Consider the following 24,351-nt stretch of genomic DNA (forward strand, 5'->3'; position numbering starts at 1 on the left):
TACTTTCCTTGAAGCTATATTACAGTTATCGAAAATCGTCGTAGATCGGCAAGGAGAAAGAGAGAGAGAAAAAGAGAAAGAAAGAGTAGGAATAAAAAAAGAAATAAAAAGGAAGGAAGGAAGGAAGGAAGGAAGGAAGGAAGGAAGGAAGGAAGGAAGGAAGGAAGGAAGAAAGGAAGGAAGGAAGGAAGGAAGGAAGGAAGGAAGGAAGAACGTTCTCCCCCTTAGTTTGGTATTCGTGCGTCGATGATGTAAGCAAAAGAGAGTCGCGATAAGACGAGATATCACGGGAAGCTTTCTATATGAGAAGGAAAATGTGGAAGTAAAATTGTGCTCGAGGAAAGAAAATAGAAAGGAAAGAGAGAAAGGGAGAGAGAGAGAGAGAGAGAGAGAGAGAGAGAGAGAGAGAGAGAGAGAGAACAAGAGAAAGAGAGGAAAAGAGGAGAGGAGACAAATTTTCTTCCTCTTTATAGACAGAAGATATTTGACAGAGAGATAGAGAGAAAGTAGAAAAGAAACGAATCATATGCTCCAGGCGTGCATTACAGATTCGAATCGATCGTTCTCTCTCTCTCTTTCTCTCTCTCTCTCTCTCTCTCTCTCTCTCTCTCTCTCTCTCTCTCACTTGTCGATTATATCACGGTTCCTTTCGCTTGTCACAGAGAGTCAGAGATTCGTGAAACAAGACATGTATTCGTATTCCTCATGTCAACATGTAAATACGTTCAAGACAAAATCTCGACCTCATGGTCGATCGATCGAATAACTCTCTCTCTCTCTCTCTCTCTCTCTCTCTCTCTCTCTCTCTCTCTTTCGTTCTCTCGCTCTCTCTTATTGTTAGCACACATACACGCACACTCATGGCTGTCGTACGGCATGCAACGGATCTCTCGATGCGGATCGACCATGTCCCCGGGTAAATACGTCGTGCGGTTGAGATCGCTCCGGTATACGTCAGCAGCATCCTATCCATCCTACCAGAAACGGACCACTGGCTTCTCCCTTCAATCTCTCTCTCTCTCTCTCTCTCTCTCTTCTCTCTCTGTTTCTCTCTCTGTTTCTCTCTCTTTCTCTCTCTACTGTCTGTCTGTCTCTCTCATCGATAATACTCGATTCCAAACTACGCTATCCAGGTCGTTGTCTTCGTCGCGACATATCGTGCAAAGTTCTCGACTCTATCCATGAACTCTAACTCCTTATACTATTGTTCGTTCTTCCTATCGTTCGACGTACTCTAACGAAGATTACAATGTATATCTCGGAGGTAAAGTTTTCCTTTCGTTTCATTGGACGAATATGTATTTTCAAGTGATACAAATCTATTGTTGCATTATTGATATTTCGATACAAGAAGAAGGTTCGAAAAAAGAGAATCGATGTAAGTAAATAGATTGTATTCGATGTCATTCTCTTTCCTTAATCAGATGTATCATTGTTAATTTACTTCAAACACCGAGGATGATAGTTCACTAATTGTAAGATAAATAGGATCATAATTTATCCTATATATGCGAAAATCAAAGATATGCATTAGGGTAACTCCAAAGCTATTTGAAGCTCTAGATCAAAGGTTAGTGATCGCTTTGTAGTAGTTTGATGTTACATACGTATATTATATATATACATATACACACATATATATATACATACATATATATATATATATATACATTTACGCCTATATATATATATATATATATATATATATATATAATATTTGTATCATTGAATTCATCATTATAGATTTGTCTATGTTTCGAGTATCACGAAAACGACATTATCTTAGGACATTACCCTTCTTTCGAAAGGTAACGAAAGAGTTTATCATATTTTTCGTCATTTCAGATTCGCCATTTTTATCGATTTTCTCTTTTCTTATATATGAGAGATATTCATTTTGCATGTAGAAAAAGAAGAAGAAAAGATACATAGGAATTTTGTGGAAAGCATCGATTGGTATGGAGTTTCATCTTGCCCTTTAAGAAAGTCGTTGTTCCTTCGTGTTTCGAGTGGAATCATATCGCAATCCACAGAAAGATCGATCGAAGATGATACTTGAGACAAAAGAAAGCGTTACAGACAATTTTCTTCGGTTATAGCCACGAATCCTACGGCGCGACATATAAAGTGCTGAGATTTGCGTTTGACGCGTTCAGGTGTTATACATTCTCGAGAGGCAATTGAAAAGCTTTCAAACCGCGCAAACAAGCTGCGAAACGCCTTTGAAGTAACTCGATCGAGACTTTCCGCGTGAACAGCGCGAACGGAGTTTCTATCGGTTTTCAAATACCACCGGGAACTCCTTCGAACAAGAGGCATATCGATTTTCCGATAAACTTCGGCTACGCCCTCAGTAAACTTCGATAAGGTGACGAGATCTTATCGCTTTATCGTTAAGATTATGCATCTGCATATATTATTATTTTTCTTTTTTCTTTCTTTTTTTTTTCCCCTTTTTTTCTTAACCATATTTGCTTCAGTCTCAATGAAGGACTCTTTGTAAAATACTGAATGAAAGTGATTTATTACTTTCCGAAGTTTCTCGTAATTTATTGAATCCTTAAAAGTCAATAAATTAAATGGTGCTCTCTCCTTTTTTTTTTTTTAGAGTAGAGGGAAAAGGAAATTGAATACAATCGTAGCTTGTCAATATCGCAATAACTGTCTATATATTTTTTTCCCCATTCTTCTATAATCAATTATTGAATAATTTTCTTATTAATGATATAATAGATCTGTTAAAAAAATCTTGTACTTTTTAATGACGATTCAAACACATTTTGACAGAAGTCGGAACCTAATAGTAGAACTTAATGGAAACGATTAATTCTACTAAATGTTGTTCAAAACTGTAAATCTTCCTTAACCACGAGTTCCATGTTGAGTGAAATCCGTTTTCGTTGCAATGTAAACAATGCAAAGATAAACGCTTTAGAGTAAACGGACAACGTTAACTGACACTTGAGATTTTGCGAACTCGTCTATCCCATAGAAACTTGGTGTAAGTATATACGCCTCACAACTGTTGCGTATTTCTATCTTCGAAGTGTCTGTATATGTGTGCATGCGTGTGTGTGTGTGTATCACGAGTGAGTGAAATTCTATAAGAAGCTCTTACACTTTGTTTAATTTGTCTTTATTCCCCGTTTGAAGCGTTATATTCTTTTACGATGACAACACAAACACGAAGTTAGTATTAGTTTAATAATAAAGTAGGAAGAAAATATGTATATATTTTGTATCATGAATGGAAATTATTAATTTTTTTTCTTTCCGAAGAAAAAAAAAAGAAAAAAATAACAAGGAGAATAATGAGAAACCATTTTTTTCATAAACTTTCATATATATATATTTTTGTATAAATTTATGAGAGTGTTGATAATTAATAAACAAATTTATAAATGACTTTTGCGATGCTTTCTTTATTGCAATCTCAGCAACGAGAAAAGGAAAAAAAGAAATTGCAGTACGTTAATTAATTTTCTTCATAGCTGGTCGACTACTCCTCTCATTTCAAGTACCACCGGCGACACCCTTTATTTTCTCACCTAATCACGGAGGCGTCATACTTTGTACCACCCTTATAGTCGATAGCCGTCGACCCTTTTACTCGTGAGACGAGATTTATTTTACCCAAGGGGATGAAAGATTTTCACAAAGTGTACCTACGTGACAACGTGGATTTTCAAAACACGCATCACCCTACAGTGAATTTGTCCTTGAAATCCCTTCTTCAAGCCAATTTCTTCTATGTGGTTTTGAGTTTTCACGAATTTTTGTTACGCCTCGAGCATCTGTCGAGTTTCCACATAGTCTTACTACATCATGCACTCGAAAAGCAATCGATATTTTTTTCTTAATTTAAGAACAACGAACAGTGCAAGTGTTTTGCGATAAATCTAAATAAAAAATCGATGTCAATTTCGCACGACACACATTTTCTCAATATTACTTCCATTTTATCAGATATCATTTATACTTTCTTCCAAATAAAAATTATAATCGTTTAAAAATTATCTTCGCGTTTTATTGTTCTCGTATAAATTTTCCAAACTATATATATATATATATATACATATTATCGTTTTACAATCGAGATATTACTTCTAAAATTCGAGATCGATAGAACGTTTATCAGTCTCCGTAATAAAGATGAAAATAGAACAGCAACGAGAAGGGAGCAAAAAATAAAAAAGTAGTGCCAGTTGTTTTAGTGTACCCTATCGCACTACTCGAAATTATCGTTACGAGGATTCGTTTCGAGAAGAGATGACGTCGTTACCATTCGTCGTTGATCGTAAAAGTTATCGAAGCTAACCGACGTAGAAGCACGGCTGTGTATGCGTGCGTGTGTATGTATATGTGTGTTAACAAAGGGAAAAGGGAAGCAACTTCGATGATCGATACAGAGGGAAAGAGAGAGAGAGAGAGAGAGAGAGAGAGAGAGAGAATGGGAGAGTGAGATAGGACATTCGGCAGAAGGTTCGTCGTGGAATAAAGGCATGAGATACTTTCCCGGAAATTACGGTCTCTCTGTCGAGTATTTCCGGTTTGACGATATAGCATATAAGTCATTTCAAACATTTCACATCTTACGAATTTCTTCATATTCTATGTATATAATAATAAATATTCTTAAATTGAGTCTGACGATTAATCACGTCGATATAAGAATATATTTTCGTACTGATAAATAAAATTAATTTTGTTCATGTAAAATTTCTTGTGATATTTTATCGTATCTGCATTGAACTTACAAAGAGAAAGAGAGAAAGAGAAAGAGATATATATATAGAAAGAAATATCGTTCGAAGAAACATTAAACGAAATTTATCGGAAGAAACAGTGGCGCAGCGGATATATAAGTTGTCTCTACCATTCCAAGTTTGTTGACCGTGAAGGAAAATATAGACGGAAAAAGGACTCGTATTCGAATTTAACATTATTACTTTAAAGCGGAAATATCTTGTTTTTTTAAGCATCCTTTAAAACTAGAAAAAGAAAAATAATAATGATAATAATGATGATGATGATGATGATGATGATAATAATAATAATAATAATAATAATAATAATAATAATAATAATAATAATAATAATAATAATAATAATAATAATAATAATAATAATAATAATAATAATAATGATGATGATGATGATGATGATGATGATGATGATGATGATGAAAAGTAAAACAAATACCGAATCCCTTTCTTTCCTCTTTTTAAGAATCTTTTCATTGATCGAAACGCGAAATTGCGTTTTTATAATGGACATGTTTTTCCAACCTCGAATTCCATTGAAAATGGCGGCAATTGCTTTCATATTTGTCTTTATTTATGCGTAGCCACGAGTTTTAGACTCTACGCATATATTCTCTCTCTCTCTCTCTCTCTCTCTCTCTCTCTCTCTCTCTCTCTCTCTCTCTTTATTTTCTTTTCTCTTTTTATCAGTCACCAATAAACATAAAACTCACTGCCTCTCATCCTCGTAAAGTATAACGCTCGGATGCGTTTTATCCTATGTCCATCCCTTTGATGTCTGGTCATAAAGGATTTACAATCAGTATAAGTTTTTAATTTATTAATGATGCCAACAGAAACTTTTGATGAGCTTGTTAATGTTTTTAAACGAAATCAACCAATAAGATTATGAAATACTTTTCTTTTGTTCTTTTTTTTTTTATATATGTTCTTTCGACTTTTTTGCAAAAATTATATCATATTCTTTGTTTTTCTTTTTTTCTTTTTTATTAGAATCAAAATTAGTGGGATTTACATACGTTAAGAGTTCCATATGATCGTTTTATCATATTCGAATTTATATAGAACGATCGTCGTTTTATAAATTCCGAGTGACTTTCGCGGCTCAGTTATACCGAAAAATTCTTTTATAAATCAGTTTACGTACGAGCAAGCCAGGAAATATATAGTGCTCGATCTCCGAATTCGACTGGAAATCTACTAGACGATGCATACGATATGTATGCAAGAACGAGTTCGAATTGAAGCCTGAAAATGCACTTCCCTGAGATATCCAATCGTATAGATACGAATCGATAGTTTCATCGGAAAGTTTCTTTCGAAAAATATTTCGCTTTTTTCATATTTCGTTTTTAATTCATTTTTCATATTTCGTTCAAAATTATTTACGAGAATATAGTGAACATATGAATTATCAACTATTGATTTCTCTCGCTACAAATAATATATATATATATATATATTTTCTATTATCTATATATTAGTAATTATGTGTTATTTATTTATTTATTTATTTTTACAGCTCGTGGGCGGAGAATTCGACATGGAGTTGAACTTCGTGATACAGGACGCACAAAACATCAGGCACATGTTGGAACTTCTGGATCACTGCCCACCTAATCTCCAGGTATATTATACCTTTCATCGCGTTTAATTTGAACCTTACGTAAACTTGATCGAATCCCATCGCTAATATATGAAAGTTCTAAATGGCTTTCGCGACATATTACGGTAACGGTTTCGAGTCATTTATTATGCACGACCAGTGGGAGTTCCTTATGTTCTTGTTATCGTAAAAAGTTTAATGCAGGAATATCTCAGAAACTAAATCGGATATAAGGAAAATGATTTATGCTCAAATTGATTAATCAACGTTCGTACATATAAAATATTTATTTCAATTTAAAATCGGTCGTTTCAATACGCGTTCGTTGTATCATTCGTTTTCAAATACTTCATATATTTCATTTTTATCGAGAAAATGTTTTTTTTTTTCTTTTCTTTTATACTACTTTTTATTTATTTATTTTATTTATCGAAAAATAAAAAGCGCAGAGATATTTTTTATTTGCATTATTGAATAATTTCCCGTTGTTAATTTTCCCATATCAATTTGTCAGTTGAGGAATGAATGAAAAAAGTAAAGCAAATAATGATAAAGTAAAATATTATTAGATCGTAATTTATTCCCGCCATATCTCTTGTTTGTTTGTTTCTTTTTTTTTCCATAATTATTTCTGTATAATTTTTCATAAATATGATGAAAGCCCAGTGAAATACGGATGGAATTATTTTAATATCCTTACGATATAGAAAGAGTTTGATAAAAGAAAATCGCATTTCCTTTCGATCGTAGAGATATTATGGGGAATTTCAATAACGGTTCTTTAACCATAACTTCTAAAGCGTAAAAAGCTTTGTGCGATTATCTCTTCAACGCGCGTATGAATTTCGTCGGTCTTTCGGTTCACGTTGAAAACGATTTGCTATTGTATATACCTATACACATACATACAATTTTCCATCGATTTGCTTTTCGTATCCTCTCGAAGTCAATAAAATCTTCCTATTGTAATTTCGAGAATTCCTATTATAATTTCGAGAATATCCTATCATCTTATCTTATCGTTATGATATTAATTTTAATTATTAAAACAATCAAATCAGAAGATAATTCGAATAAATTCTTATTCTTATTTCTTCGTGACAATAATTCGAAATCCGTCGATTAAACTTCGATTTAAATTCAAATGCGTCTTTTCTTATCCTTGGAACAGTTACCATCCGATAAATCGAGTCTACAAAGAGGTGGTTACAAATATTTCTTAAACATCAACTTTAATATATAACTCTTTTTGGCGTTATGGCTTCGAAAAATTGGAGTACGGCCAACACCTTCTTCGAAGGGTTCATGAAATCTATGTTTTCTTTGCAAGTTTTATGTATGAAGTTACATCATTCGGGCGCGCGTGCGCTCCTTTATGTGCACACTCTTTTATCTTCCGCGTAGTTATTCTCATATAACGTATTTTGAACTTTTTGAGATTACAAAGGAGAAGGAAATAAAAAGGGTAAAAAAAAATTAATAAATAAAAAGAGAATAGAATCAACTAAAATATAAATATAAAGTATCTAAATAACACTTTATTTCTTCTCTAAGTTAATCGATTTTCTTTTTTTTTTAATCGTCGATGAATAATTAATCGAAAAATGAAGAAATAAAGAAGAAGTAATGATATTTTCTCTTGTGTTATTACTACAGTGCACCGTAGTATCATTGATATAAAAGCAAATTGAAGGTGGTATATCCGGTGGGATTTGAAAGTAGATGCGAGTTATATCTCCCACCTCTATTCGTAGCGATGTTACCAGTACGCAAAATCGCTCGTGTCGTTGACATGGTAATCGAAAACGAGATCTGAAATTCCTTTGTAAGCGAATAAATTGGATGGCGCCGGCGTTGCTAGTTCTGCCCGAGCCAGAAGCATTGGTCGCCGTTTCTACGGCGAGTAGAAAAAGGTGAGTTATTGAAAATACAATATGGTCGTGGAAACCTTTTCCATGGGGATGCATATAGATTCGAAAAGGGAGAAAGATCTCGTATAACATTGCTACCAGTGCGAAACAAGAAGTTGGAATGGAGAAAAATAAATTCAAATAAACTATACTCCATATGCATATATATATATATATACATGTATACTTATATATATATGTATATATATATGTGTGTATATATATGTGCATAAATAAGGTCGGAACTTTGTATTAGGAGAACACATTAATTAATTCATGTTTGATAATAATAATGAACAGAACATTTGTAGCGACTAGATGTATAGGACGTTAAATTCTCAACAGAGAATTTATTTTCGATATCATCGATGAAATTACATTATAATAATTGCATTGTTATTAAGAAATATTGTGTAATAATATAAAAGGATACGTTTTTTAAATGATCGAGTATGTCAAAGTAAATCAACTTTGAGAAATATCGATAAAATCGATCTCATCGATATCTGACTACGTAGACATAGATAGAGGACATTTTTTTATCTTGAAACGATATTTATTTCAGAATTTATTCTTTCGACGATATAACACTTTAAAATTTATTATTCATAATCTAGGAAACAATTGATATGAGTATTTACTCGCTATAGTAAATGAAAAATAGCGTAAAAAATTTTGGGGAATTTATTTAGGTCACTATTTCGACGGTCTTTTTTAATAAAATTATATAGGTCAATGGGTCATGTAAATATATTCTCTTTTCTGGAATATAAGACTCGTAAAAAACTTCGAACAAAGACCATATTATTTTCCCTTCTTTTTTATACCATCGTTAATAACCGTCTTGCAACTTGTTATAAAAAAAAAGTTCTTATAAACAATGGCTTACAAATGCGGATTTTAAAAGCAGATTTTACTCCATCTACTCGTAAGACTTACTTAACGATTTGTTATAAAAAGGATATAGACTGATAAATATATATATATACACGTTCATAAATATAGATAAAAGTAGAAATTGCTAACGATTAAAATGAAATAATAATAATAATAATACATTCTGTAAATACAAAAATGTAACATGAAGTTATGTCCAAATGGTAATCCTTGATTTAATAAATAATCGAACGATACAACGAGAGGAACGATTCCAGGAAAGAGAATCGAAAGATTATGTTTTAATCTTTTCATCAGGATGTTCGCACGGACGATCAAGAGCTTTTAACTGTTATGACTTTGGTATCGTGTAGAATCGCTCGACATAGTCTTCGTAAATACCGATTGCGCACGTTATGAGTAATAGTCCGACGTAACAAAGAAAGGAATGTCGAAGTAGAGAGGAAAAGAGAGAAGGCTATGGAGCCTCGGGCTTCCAGGCGAATCTGCTCTAAAAAGAAAAAAAAAAAAAGAAAAAAAAAAGAAAAAAAAAAGAAGAAAAAAAAATAGAGAGAGAGAGAGACACTCTGGATTCCGTGTTATCGAGTTCCCATTTATCAAGCGCTCTTTTAAAAAAAAAAAAGAACGAAAGGAAACATAGTACACGCGGGCGAGCTTGCTATACGAAAAAAAAATGATACGAGCATGCTCACCCTTTCGCGCTCTTTGTCGAGAAGTGTATTGATTTTGCGCAAAAGTAAAAAAAGATGGAACTCAAAAAGGTGAATGGAGTATAATAGAGAGAGAGAGAGAGAGAGAGAGAGAGAGAGAGAGAGAGAGAGAGAGAGACCAATCAATGTATTTCGATGTTACATTAACAACCCTACAGAATCTTTCATAATTATTCCTTTGCTCCAGATTTTCATACTCATTGGATTTCAACCTTCTTGATGATTCATGTAATATTAGAAATAATTTTTTATTTGTATTAAATTTTGTTTAGATAAAATTTCGCTTAGTAATTTCTCTCTCTTTCTCTCTCTCTCTCTCTCTCTCTCTCTCTCTCTCTCTCTCTCTCTTTCTCTAGAGAGAGAAAAATATCGATTATAATGATCTTCGATAGATCGAGAAAAGGAAAGACCTGACTTACCTTTGACAAATAACAATCGATTTACAGAAGAAACGTGTTTCTCCTCGATCGACTAACAATACTTTACGTAGGTATGCAAATGAAGACTCTTTTCTCGTATCCAGTATGCCTCACCGCCCTTCTGAAATTAAATGTAAAGTATTAAATCAGCCGGCGTCGAACCGCCGTAATGCAATTAAGCAGAGAAAGGTTCCTGAAGCCTTCTCGGCGATACATTAATTCTGCCTCGTGAATTACGCTCCGTCGAGCGCAATGCGCATTTCATTTGCGCCCAACGACAAATTAATAGCGAGAGTTCAGTTGCACGCGCAATGTTCCTACCCAGTTTAAAACGCTTCGTTGATTTACAAACGAGAAGTGACTCAACGGACAATACGACCGACATCTTCCTTCGTTAAATTTCAAGCTGATAAATTTGATAATTTTCTCGGTATAATATATATCTTTCGTTTCTATTATATCCTCTAACATTTCTATATCATTGTAACATAGCGGATCGTATTATGAATTATGATTGTTTTTTTTTTTTCGTTCTAATCGATAAAATCGTAAATCTAGAACATAATGAATTTGTTTGCTCATTGAAGTTTGACAATTACAAGAAAAGAAAAGAAATAAATAAATTATGCCACTGTGTTCCGATTAATCGATTCAGTTGTTCGAATGTTATGATCAAAAATCTCGTAAATTATTTGCCATGGCAGAGTACGTAAATACTTATTTGTAACAGATGCAACTCCGGATACGTGTTAATTGTAGTTAAACAATTGAAAATATTTTATCCACAAATATTGTATGCAACGGGATATCGGTCCTGTTCGTATTAATTCCTTTACGTAAACTTCATTACAAATATATTCAAACGACAATGTCTTTTATGCTGCCGTATTCAGCAGGTTTATTACATTCTCAACAAAATTGCCTTATGTAATATGTATATACTAATAAAACGAGTTGTATACCTGGAAACAAATCGAACGCTATCTAACTCTAAATAATTCAAATGCGCATGATATCGTTTATCTGTTATTAATCTCTTGGATCTACAAATATAGAGATATCAAACAACGGTCGAATACAAATTTTCACGCGTTTCACGACGAAATAACATTGATTCTGCCTATATTTGAAAAACTTAAATAAATGATACATTCATATCATATGAGATTTACAAAGGTAGCGTTGTTCATCAAATCATTGAATCTCTATTCCAATGCTAATATTCGACCAAAATCGAACGTCACAATTGTCGACGGTAACAATAGAAAGGAGTAAACAGTTGGTTATGTCCGCAATTATCGTTCTTTATTAAAAGATATTGACGATAAATCTTTCTCTCTCTCCTTCTCTCTCTCTCTCTCTCTCTCTCTCCCTCGTTCTTTCTCGCTCTCTCTAACTTTAACAATGTAACATGTGCTTCTAATTTTCATCGTTGGATCATAATTACGTTTCAAGCTCGTGTTACGGAACAGTTAGGCGAATGTATGGAGTATGGTTCGCGTTCGCTCGTTTCTATGTACGGCGAGTACTGCCCGAGTACGCGCTCGAGTATGAATATCTTGGATTATTAGCCGACTCGGAATATTAATCCTGGTTAACGGCAAGTGCCACGATAATGCTGACACGCGCCCGACAGTCACGTTCAATTTATGCGAACGAACGTTGGCTCACTACCATCGCCATCGCCATTCTCTGCGATTTATTCGACTTGGTATCCTTCTCTATCTTCATGTCCGGTGGAACACCGTTGAGTGGTACCGCTTCATTCTAACTCAACTTCAATCCAGGCATACGTGTAATATCTTCTTCTCCTTCTTTATAGGACAACTAATCGAATCTAAGTTTTATTACGATCCTTTGATGAATATAAAACGAATCGGAACTTCTTTAACGATGCAATCATTTCAGTCACGAGATTAAAGCTCAACCTTCCCTTCCTCTTCCTGACACCCTCTCATCCCCGTCCTTCCGAAATCGACTTTAATTATTCTATCCTTCGATCGTAGCTATTCGTCGATCCGATTCAACTACTTATCTTCATCTGTTCCCAGAATATTTTATCGGAAAATCGATTCAGACGTTATTTTATATATTTCTCAAACATTCGTAGACGTTCAATATTCGATATTCCAACGAGTTCGAAGTCGAATTGTATTCGAGTTTATATATTCATTTTGGAACGTACCTACGAACTAACGTCTTCTCTATGTCATCTATTTCGACAATTGTATTATTTAGGATACATGGATTCTAGGAAAGCTCCAAAGTTTTCAAGTTAATTCTAACAGATTTAAATATTCATTTTGTCGATTCATTTTGATATTACTTTTGGAATGTTGTACGCTCTTTCGTCTTTCTCATCTTTCGTTTTATCATGTATAGTTTCGAATATATAATTTCCAACCAATCTGCGATTTTAAGTAATTTACTTTCTATGTTAATTATTCAATCAACGAAGACAAAATAAATGACAACAAATTTTTCTCATTGTTTCAATATGGATGGAACGAAAGTTTTTCAATTTCCTTATCCGTAAATTTTGTATTTTATTAATGCATTGCATTTAAGAAAAAAAAAGAAAGAGAGAAAAATAAAAAAAGAAGAGAAAGAGGAAAGGAAGGAAGGAATTTGTCATAAATTGTTCACTTAGTAACTACTACAGTTCGTATTTACCGATCTCCTCGTATCTGCAGCTGTTATTTCATGAAACTTTCATCGAAAGCTTCGTCGTAAATCATGCCGTGTGCGTTTCAAGCGCGTAAGAGGATTTTCTTAACTCCTTTTACGAGGGAGGGGGTAAACACTGTCAACGACCATTTTCGAAACTTATTCCAATACTAACGAAGAACTGGCAAGAAGAAAATAGAGAAAAAGAATGCTCGTTACTGTCAGTTACTGCAATTCAAATATTTTATAAGTTTGTTCCAAGATAAGCAGTTTATCACTGAAGCACTGAATGGATGTAACTTTTCCCGCCGAGAAATTCATGATATTTTTTTTTATGGAAGGAATAATTTATCGAATTCTATGTGTTGCAATATTAACTATATATATACATATTATTTGTTATATTATTTGTATATATTATTTGTTATATATATATATATATATATATATATATATAGCAAATATATAATTAAAATATTGTTATTGGTTCGTAAAGTTGAATCGATTTTTTTTTAAATATATTTCGTTCGAAATATTCAACTGAAATATTCAAACAAATAAACGATTCAGCGTGTAAACTGAATAACTAGAAATTCGACGAATTTTTTGAAAAATAAAAGAGAAAACATTCATATCATATCTACTATAAAACGTATGATAAACCGAACCTCTGAATCTCGTTCTCGCGGAGCATGAGATAAAAAAAAAGCTACGAACTATTATACGTATGCAGTGTACCGAAATCAGGTGTGGATGGTTTTTGTTTTATCACGTGCTATATCTATGTAAAAGTTTTTTCGACGTACGGTTATAATTGGCACAGTTGACCAGAGTCGTTCGTGTAACGTGTAACAGTTTGAAAAAAGTAAAAGAGAGAAAAGGAGTCAATAAAAAAGGAAAAAAATGAGATCGAATCTCGAAATGCCAATGAATTCGTTTGCTTTCGAAATTTTTCTTTTTTCTCTTTTTGTATTTTTGTCACAAAAACTATTCGAATAATTTCACTCTGACAGTCTAATCGTATAATTCAACATGAGGAAAAGAACGAGTAAAATTTCAAAAAGAACAATGAATTTATTCCAATATCAATTTCTTCGATAGTATCAAATTTTCAATCAAAATTTTGAGATCGTTATGCCTTCGAGCGAAGAACTTATGAATATCGATTTATTACGCATTATCCAACCAATTTGCGCTTCCATTTCCAAGTTCTCTCCCATCCCCATTGCTAAGATCGAAATCGTCTTCGTGTACGAGTTGAAAAACTCCCCCACCTTCTCTTCCTCTTCCTCCCTCTCATCTCCAACTGCAAATTCAACTCGGTACAGTTTCGAGTCCCAGTCGTTTTGTCCTAACCTTTGCGTCACGATCTAACAGCTTCCATCTGCATACGATATAATCATTGTGGCGTGTTCGCCGTGACGGCAAATGGCACCATAAACGAGGGTATACTATAATCGTTCTCGATTATTTTCTCAGGATAGTTGAAAACGATGTGTCTCTTATCGGATAAAGTAATATCCACTTTATCGTTGAAGATGACAAACGTGTAACCGATGTTACTCATTAAATGTAAATGACGTATCCAAATAAATTCGTATTAAATGTAACATTGAGAAATGAATTTTCGGAAATTATTAAGCCGAGAATAACGCGGTAGATCGATCTTCTAATTCTCACGAGGTACTTACGTTCTCATTAAAGTAATCGTGACTTTAGAAGCGAAATGGATGATGAATATATTTCAACTAGGGAATCTTTGAAAAGGTGGAACGTGACTCTCGCTTCCTAAGGAAATTCTTACAAAGCTGATTGGAGAGGATGAAACGTCGTTGCTCGGAAAATCGGAACGTGTAATCGAGATCGAGCGGCATTACATTTATCGGCGTAGAAAAACGAGGGAACGCGAGGGAGATAAAAGAGGAGGAGGAAGAGAAGGAGGGGGTGCGGAGAGGGAGGGGTTGTAGTAGCGAGGGTGGCGAGGAAGAAGAGCAAGAGGCAGAAGAGAAAATTCCAAGGAAGTCGTGGAATTCTCATAGCGACAGTCAAACGCATCGATCCGAAGCATTGTCATTCGCGAGATAAAAGGTGGCATTTCTTTATTTGCTTTCTAGTAGAAGAAACGACGTCGTCATCCTTTTCCTTTTATGGTACCTAGTTCTTTTCTTTTATTTTTCTTTTTTTTTTGTTTCCTCTGTTTTCCTCGTATTTTTCTTTCTTTTTGTTTTCTTCCTTTTTCTCTTTCTTTCTTTTTTTTTTTTTCGTCGTCGTCGTCGTCGTCGTCATCGTCGTTGTCATCGTACCGTGACTCACGGTGTTACTTTCGCACAAATATTGCATCGTGTTTCAGTGAAAACGAAAACGAAGACGAGTAGCAGTGACAGAGACGTCAGAATTATCTCACTACTTTGACTAAGCGAAAAAGGGGAAGACAGAAGTTAGCTGCATTTGTTCATTCGAAAAAGAAAGAGAGAAAGAGAGAGAGAGAGAGAGAGAGAGAAGCAAAGAAAAAGAATAGCGACAATGTATCTACCTCTTTTCTGATAACTTAAACCTCCATAGAGCCATGACCCCTTTCTAGCCTTTTCTTAATCCATTTACATCCGAGTAAAATGCATCGCAGAAGAGTTAAACTCGTACACGATCCAAAGTCCGAGAGGTGATGTTTTAATCAAGCTAATGTCGTCCCAATCGTCGTCCCAATCGTCGTCAATCACTCCCTAAACGTACCTAAACGTCTACGTACATTACTTCGTGGAATAGAGAGGATATTCGTCAACGTGCAGTTTCGGACAAACTCACGATCAAAGTTAAACGATAGGAAATTTCGAACGAGGCCATCGCGATGACGGCTATTGTCTCGAGAGGTAGAAATACACCATAAACGTATATTTCTCGAGAACAAGCACGTTCCCGATAAATTTCTCTTGGAATTTCGTTCTAACGTTTCCAACCTCTTTTCTCTTTCGCTATTGTTCACTATATAGAAGATTGGTGAAAAATAAAAATGGAAGCTGAATAGTCGACGATAAATTTGAAGGATGACGGTAGTGGCGATGATGGTGGTAGGTAAAACGCCGAAAGAAATTTCAACGAAGTCGTTGTTTCAACGAAGAGGAATAATAAGGAACGAGGTCGGTTGGATAGTATGGGAAAAAGAAAAGAAGGTTGGCCCCGACAAACTACCATGTCGCTTTTGCTTGTCGTTTCTGGTTGCTGCGAGTCGACGATGAGACCGATGTTTTCTTTCCTTCTTCGGTCCGTTCGTTCGCATTTTCCAGGCGTATCGCCCCCGGGGAAACTAGACGTGCTTGTCATCCTTCCACTTCCTCATCGTCGTAGTCGTCGTCGTCGTCGTTGTCGTCGTCGTTGTCGTTGCCGTCGTTAGCAACAACACCAACTCGAGATTGTGGTGTTCGGTTTGTCGTTGGTGGTCGGTGCTTAACGGTATGCCGCCGAGGGGCGTTATCGCGTGGATTCTATTCAAATGAAACGAGTCCACGAACCACCAACAGACTTTTCTTTTTCCTTCTTTCTATTTTTCCTTCTTTGTTGTTACTCTCTTTACCTTTTCCCCCTTCCATCTATGAACCATCCCCGGGCGATGCTCGAGGTATCGAAGTAGGGGAAGAGAACGAGCAGGAAAGTGGATACGACCTCTCGGAGCAATGGAAAATCGTTCTTGAAACAAAGACGACATCTGTCTCTTACCTAGAGTTTGAGGATCGTATTCGTTTGGTCCAAGTGTCGAAAAAAGGATTTTTTATTTTATCTTTCACCTTCGATTCGAAAGAAACAATGATTATTAATTGAATATTATCGACGCAATGTTTCTAATTACATATCTCTTTTTTCTTTTCTCTTCTGTTTTTTTTTCTTTTTTTTTAATTTTTTTTATTTGTTGAACTCGAAAAATTTTGAAGAAAGGCAGCAACGAATAGCGTATATCGATACTGTAGTCAAACACGGTGAGTTCGATCGCAATCACGTTCGAATAGAATTTTTATCGGCTAACGGGCGAAATTATCGTTCACTTTGGGAGCATTCATAATATGGCGGATATGCCAGGCGAACGAGGCATTTCTCGGTTTTTGGGTATACAGTCTAGTTACAAGAATCATTTATTAGGTGTGTCGCGTAACGCGGAGTAAATTGCGCAGGGTAAATTAGTAGACCGTATAACATCATGAAATGACCGTGGAAGGGCTTTGTCGAGAGCAACGAGACTACATGATGAATATAACAGGCTGAATATTCGAGTACCTAGTTAACGTTAAAGTGGGATTTTTATTAATGTGTTGGCGATAGCATTAACGTCGTAAGTACGATCGTACGTTTCATATCATTTTATGGATAATAGCTATTTCGCTATAAATCGCTGGATCGAAACGTACCGTTAGGAAATTCTTGAAAATCGATTACGCAATAACCCGATTTCGCAATTCCTCTTACCAGAGGAAATTTCAGTGGAGCTAAGTTTCGTGTTTTATTGTTACAAGTTTCTGTTCTAATTCTCGATTCTGTTCTCATTTAGTGTGGTTATTAAAGCGTTCAACTAGATATGAAAATCATCGAGGCATATTTGGTTTGAATAAATATCTCGATCTTTTGTTTGGAATGTGAAATAATTAATATCTTTTTGTTCGAATAAAACTATGTAACTTTTCACCGGGAAAAACTTTAATGTATGTACATATAGAAAATAATATAAACCGACAAAGTATCTCTTTAGAAAATAATGAATGTATATACAATGGTTCGAGTTATTTGAAATCCATTCTTCGAATGTATTCGTAATATAAATCTGATTAGAAATTAGTTACGATTAGTATCTTTAAATTGTTTCGTATATTTCGTATTGGAAAAAAATAGATTAAATTATTCGACGTTATACATTTCTCTTTCGAACAAACGTTCAAAAGAAATGAAGAAATAGATTTTCTATAAATAAATCGTACGGACACTCGATGATCGTTGCTCGTTGTTTTTTTTTTTCTCTTTGTAACGCTTTCCTCGTTCATTGGCTCTCTCTTGACTCTGTTCCGCCATCATAGGATTTCGATATTGCTTTCTGGATTAAATAAAAAAGTCTGCCATTATTCTTCCCTTCGTCGCTTCTCTCATAAGGTCGTAAAGGTATTACCGCGCGAGACATTACCGTGTCATAGATTAATCTTATCTTATAATTAATTCTTAAGTATAACGAAAAAGAGTAAAGGGACGAGCGATTAGAGAGAGAGAGAGAGAGAGAGAGAGAGAGAGAGAGAGAGAGAGAGAGAGAGAGAGAGAGAGAGAGAGAAAAGGTCATGAATTGATAATAGATAGATAAATAAATTCTTATCAAGTCGATATTAATAAGCCCGGCATTCGAGAAACGTTCTCATTTTTAAAAATGGGAAAAGGATGAAATGTCGAAAGGAAAAAGATAGAGAGAAGGAAAGAGAGAAGGAAAATTGTCGCATTTGTATGCAAGAACGTTTTTGCGGTGGCAGCTTCTTTCTAAAAGTGGCTTTGCTAAGGCGAACGTGGCAAGTGAAAGAGTGGGGGTAAAAGAAAAAGAGAGAAAGAAAGAAGTATAAAGACAAGGGGTTGCAGACACGTTGCTGGCAGACATGGCCAAAGATTATGCCAGAGCGTAGGCAATGGGCGGCGCCGTGCACAGCGGGTTTCGGGTAGGAAAAAGAAGGGGATGCTTTTGGCTTTTCGTACAGTTAACGTTAGCTTCCATTTGCCCCAAGGCATTCGTCACCCCCGTGCCCTTTAAACGTAAAAGAAGAAGAGAAAAAGATTCTCTGGGAATACGATAAATGTCTTCGAGATTATTTACGATCTTTGATATCTTTAAATAAGATTTATCTGGAAATATATATATATATATATATATATATATATATTTATTTTCATTTCGATATTTATAAATATATAATATACTAATATAAATATATAATATACTTTCGATACTTATAAATATATAATAACATCCAGATTCTTTCTTGATGAAATAAACGATTAATGTAAGTTGTTATTACTATCGATTCTTTATAGAATCATTCAATATTTTAAAAACATTTAATATTTTTTCAATTCTGGCGAGTAAAAACGAAAATGATAAAAAAAAGAAAAATGAGGAAAAGTAATTTTCAAAGAAATACGAAGGAAAATCTCCATCGCGTTTGATGGAATTATCCGACCATTCGATAATACCATTGACATCCTTTAAAATCCGACTTTCACATAGGGCTTACCGTTCGCAAACGGAATTCACTTCATAATTTGTTTCGGGAATCATTTGGCTCTCGGTTCAATCTTTTACTCATCTGCTTTAATTCCCTTTTCCTATTTTTTTTTCTCTTTCTTTCTTTTTTTTCTTTCTTTTTTCTCTCTTTCAATCTCCTATCCCTTTCAACGATTGATTAAACGTTTCGAATGTAGAAATCCATATACGAATGCGTTAATATTAAATTTCGATATTAAATGATCGTTGATTAAGTAGAATAAAACGTTATTAAAAATTCGTTTTAATAACTTATTTGATTCTCATATTTGAAAATAATTTAATTTTTATATTAATCTCATGTAACGTAATACACATCGTATTATATTTATTCTTCGATCTACGTAGAAAATTTCACATTGCATTATTATTTTGAACATAGAAATGGCATCATATTTTCGAGCAGCTCGATCGAACTGGAAAAAGATTTTATTTCGTTCTGGAGGCACCCGCGTGGAATATATCTCCCAAGTGGACCTGTGGACCTCCTAACGCTCACTCGCGATACCTACGTGTCACAACTTTTCATATTCCTTCTTTTTATTTCGAATTCACTGGTTCGCTTTGCGAAGCAGTCGTGGTAAAAGGAATTCGAAGAGAAATCGGAATTCAGGTCGCTCGGTGGAACGTATCTTTCGACTCGACCTCTGCTTTCATCGCTCTAACTTTTGTCCTTTTTCGCGAGAATTGTAAAAGCGTCGAACATTGGAAGGACACTATGGAATTTTTTTCATATCGTTCTATATAACGAAAAAAAAAAATATATATATATATATATAATAAGAAATATATTAAAAAGGGAGAAACTTGTTTTTTTTTTACAAACGCGTCGTCACAATTCCTTCAAATTTACTTCTCGATCTTTCGATTTCTTTTCGATTAACATACCTGATAACACGATGAACTCTGAGATCAAAATGTCGGAAAATAAAAAATAATCGATCGACATTTTGTCAATTTCCGAAAGAAATAAACGTTCGAGACATTTGTTTCAGTAACAGATAGGTGACTATTATCAATTGTAAGGTAGAGGGAAAAACATTAGAGAAGGGAAAAATCATGCAATTTTTTGTAATTAAAAAAAATATTTATATATATATATATATATATATATATATATATATATATATGATCCTTCAGTATTGTCAAATTTTTTCTGGTTTTGGCTTTTGTTCTTCATCTTCCATTCATGTCTCTTTCTCTCTCTCTCTCTCTCTCTCTCTTTATCTTTCTCCTTCGTTCTCTCTCCATCTTTCATGCAGCAGCCCGTCAAGCTCGTTCTCTCGTACCTCGAATGAAGATAAACGACGATGGTCGTTGACTCGCGGTTTAACTATACTTTACCATACTCCATGCGGTGATTGATCACGGGAAATCTATCGGATGAATAGATTATGGCTGTAATCCTTAGGAAGATGCATAGCTGCGAAGTACGTATTTTAGACTAGACGCTTGATTTTCTTTTCTTTTCTTTTCTATCTTTTCTTTTCTTTTTCTTTTTTTTTTCTTTATAAAGAATCGACGTAGATTTAGTCTATTTATAGTAAAGGATATTGGGATAAAAAGAACAATCATCTCTTAAGACGATTCTTAACGAATTATTACTTCACATTAAACTTCTTTATAATTTTATTCGAAACAATTTTTTTCTGCCTCGATATATTTTATACTACATTATCTACGCGTTAAAATTATTAATGTAGTAATAAATATAGTCCTTGAAATTTGTATGATCGTTGACATAATAATTACGATATCTGACACGAGCATTGCATAATCGTTAAGTTAATATTGGGTCTTGTAGTGGTAGGTTCAATGTGGGTGGTAATAACCATATCATTGAAAACTCTACTCCAAACGACCATTATCTGTTACGACCAGTATTTTCCTGTCGTTACGATGTACCGTGTTTTTTTCCTTTTCTTTCTTTTTTTTTTCTTTTTTTTTCTTTACTCCAACCCTATTCTAACGAGCAACTCTCTGACCAAACCGCGTTACATGACGAGCAAAGAGAGAGAGAGAGAGAGAGAAAGAGAGAAAGAGAGAAAATGAATTTTTATTTCATGTGTACGTTTAATTCGTACTCGGTTATTTATTTTTCGAAGCGAGAGATCGTCACTAGCAATTTGTTAAACTAGTTGATAACATTAATTAGCTCGTACTTCACAACGAACCGCAGCCGTCAAGTCGCGACGATTTGGCTCGTGGATTTTAAATAAAAATTGAATTTCCCGAGATACCTACCAACGTGCCAGCCGATCGATCGTCACTTGCCACAGATGAAGTGATTTTAAAAAGGGAGATAAAAATGTGAATGGAAAAATAAAATATGCTATAAACGAATGAAAAGCTTCTTTCGGAGAATCGACTGAAAATTCGAATTTTCCCTATCTATGGAAACGCGTATCGGATTCTTATTGGCTTTCCCATTTTCTCTCTCTCTCTCTTTTTCTCTCTCTCCCTTTTTGTCCCATTACTTCCTTTCTCTTACTTCCGATAAACGAACATCTTGACCTGCTTTGATCATGTTCGTACTTTATTACCAATCAGTGTTCGCGACGCACGAACGAAACGAAGTAAAAATTTTTCCCCTTTTTTGCATCCCAAGTTTTTCATCTTCCGTAGCTATAAAAAAAAAGGAGAAAAAAAAAGAAGAGAAAAACTTTCGATCAAAAAAAAAAGTACTGCGTTTCACGTTCAAGTCTTTATTCCTGAATCAAGATTTGTTGTGATAAAATCTTCTAACTGCAAAGTTTCATATATGTGTGCCGTGTACATGTGCAATTATGTATACTCTATATAATCGAAGTCGAAATGCGTTGACGTGTTAGCTCGCACAGAGAGCCGATCGATTTTCCAGCTCGGCTCTTCGACAACACCGTCTTCTTGCGAGTTTTCCTGAAAATCGGAATTGGCTCTGCCACTTCCACTTGGTTGAATCCGGTAAGCATTTTCACATTTTCGAGTCGAGCACGGTTATTTCGAGCGAGGCCTTCTCATCGGTCCGATGTTTCATGAACCTCGATGGAGGTATTCTCGCTTAAGAAAATATTAGATTTTTAGACCGATCGTCGAGATTAAAAACAGGTAGATCTGTGAAAAAAATTTAACGCGATTTATAATTTAGGCTATCTTAGGGATATAGTATTTAATATCCTTTTTTTCTATTTTTTGTTTTCCTGATATCATTTTATTTTGTTATATTATTTGCACGCAAGATACAATCGTATAACATTTTTTAAATTAAGTTTTTTACCATAAATTAGAAATATTAAAGATATCACCTTTATGATCAATCAATGATTCTCACCGAATGTACTCTTTACTTCACGAAGAATATTATTAAGTCACGTATTCGGTCAGGTTTTACGAGCTAGTTCGAAAATAATCTCGCAAGACTAATCTCGTCGTTCGAAGCAAAAGATATACTCGAACGTCCCATTGGGATCACATTTTTCGTAGCTAACAAAATCGTAAGATATCCTTTGTATCCAGTATTCCCTAGGGTGAAGCCAATTAACCAGTTTGCCTTTATCTCATGGCGCGATATCAAACGCATCGTCGAAACGTCAGGACGTTCCTCTTTGTGCGACACAATACAGACCCTTCCTTCTAACCTCTCTCTCTCTCTCTCTCTCTCTCTCTCTCTCTCTCTCTCTTTCTCTTTTTGTATCTTCGTTTTTCTTCAAGTTTCTCCTTCCTCTTTTCCTTTTACTAGAAACTTTTCCTTCCTATTTCTCCGGAGATGACGGAATCCACATCTTTTGTTCGACCTTACCCCAGGCCAAGTTGTAGCCTTTCCTTTTCTCTATCCGTGACGCGACATTAAGCCAAGAAAAAAGCACCTAGCACGCGTGGTTTCGCCATAGTGAAGGTTGACGTACTCGTATTATATCCGAGAGACGTCATTAAACGAATGCAGAAAAGGAATCTGATAGACCGATGTGAATTCTCTCTTTACAATAGATTCATTGCGACTTGAATGAATGAAGGTCTCTTGGTGTCTCGTTAAATTGGGAAAAAAGAAAAAAGAAAAAGAAAAAACAAATCAAAAAAAAAAAAGAAAAGAAAAAGCCAAGAAAAAAAAAGAAGGAATAAGGGAAAGGGAGAGAAATAAAGATAAGGTTTTCTTGATGGTTAAATAACGTGGTTGACGATAAAGACGTATATTTCTATACTTTTTAAATATCGCGAGGGAGGTATTTATGCGTGCTTCGTTGAAAATTTAAAGGACGATTAAATATAACTAAATATTTACGAAGAAATTTTTTTCGAAGTCGTTTCGTCGGCTATCGTCCTTGAAATCGTCCTTCGAATAAAAAAGTAAATAAAGAGGAATGGATCGATAGTTGGAGAGGGGAGAAGTAACAGGAGGTGGAGAAGGTAAGAACGGAGAGAAAATTCGAGCTTCGCGAAAATACCAAATATCCGTCAACGTGCTTCGAATCGAGCTCAATCTTATTTGGCTTCATCTCCATAAATCCCCGCTAAATTTGAACGCGCTTGAACGAAAGATATCTGTCTCTCCTTTATCTATCTATCTCTCCTTCTATCTCTCTCTCTTTCTGTGTGTGTCTCTCTCTCTCTCTCTCTCTCTCTCTCTCTCTCTCTCTCTCTCTCTCTCCCTCTTTGCTTGCGAAGATGGGTTCTCTTTAGAAATTTCCAAAGCTTCGACTAGGAAGGCCTGAGGAGGATAGAAATAGAGGGAGAGAGAGAGAGTAAAAAAGAAAAAGGTTGACGACACATATATGTACATGTATATACCTATATACGTATACAAAGGATATGAGTGTGTGTATGTGTGTATCATTTTTTTTCTTTTTTTAAAAGGTCCAAGAAAGGTGGGTGGAAAACCAGTAGGCAATTTGAAAGATATAACGGCTTACGGTCTGACCTTCTATCGTATCTATCTACATACAAAGTCGTAAAATAAGTTTATCCTTTGAGCATTTCGTCACACTTTAGATAATTCTTAACGGATAGCGTTTATCGACGTTCGATATCGGGAAGAAAAAAATATGTTCGTATTAGAGTATTAAAGACGACGAAAAAAAATATTTTTTTTCAGAGATTTATAAAAAGGTCAAGATCGTGTGTGGATTTTT

The 24,351-nt window shown here is 34.6% G+C and overlaps 1 protein-coding gene across 11 annotated transcripts in view; it reads left to right on the forward strand.

Annotated features, from left to right (window-relative positions):
* LOC122627304 (neurobeachin) overlaps window positions 1–24,351 on the forward strand; it is a 191,157-nt gene that overhangs the window by 61,615 nt on the left and 105,191 nt on the right. For all 11 annotated transcript variants that reach the window (XM_043808371.1, XM_043808373.1, XM_043808368.1 and 8 more), the window contains one exon: window positions 6,286–6,390. In XM_043808371.1, coding sequence (XP_043664306.1) covers window positions 6,286–6,390 — 105 coding nt within the window. The remainder of the gene's footprint in view (window positions 1–6,285; window positions 6,391–24,351) is intronic.

Source organism: Vespula pensylvanica, chromosome 2, assembly GCF_014466175.1.
Source record: "Vespula pensylvanica isolate Volc-1 chromosome 2, ASM1446617v1, whole genome shotgun sequence".
NCBI classification, from domain to species: domain Eukaryota; kingdom Metazoa; phylum Arthropoda; class Insecta; order Hymenoptera; family Vespidae; genus Vespula; species Vespula pensylvanica.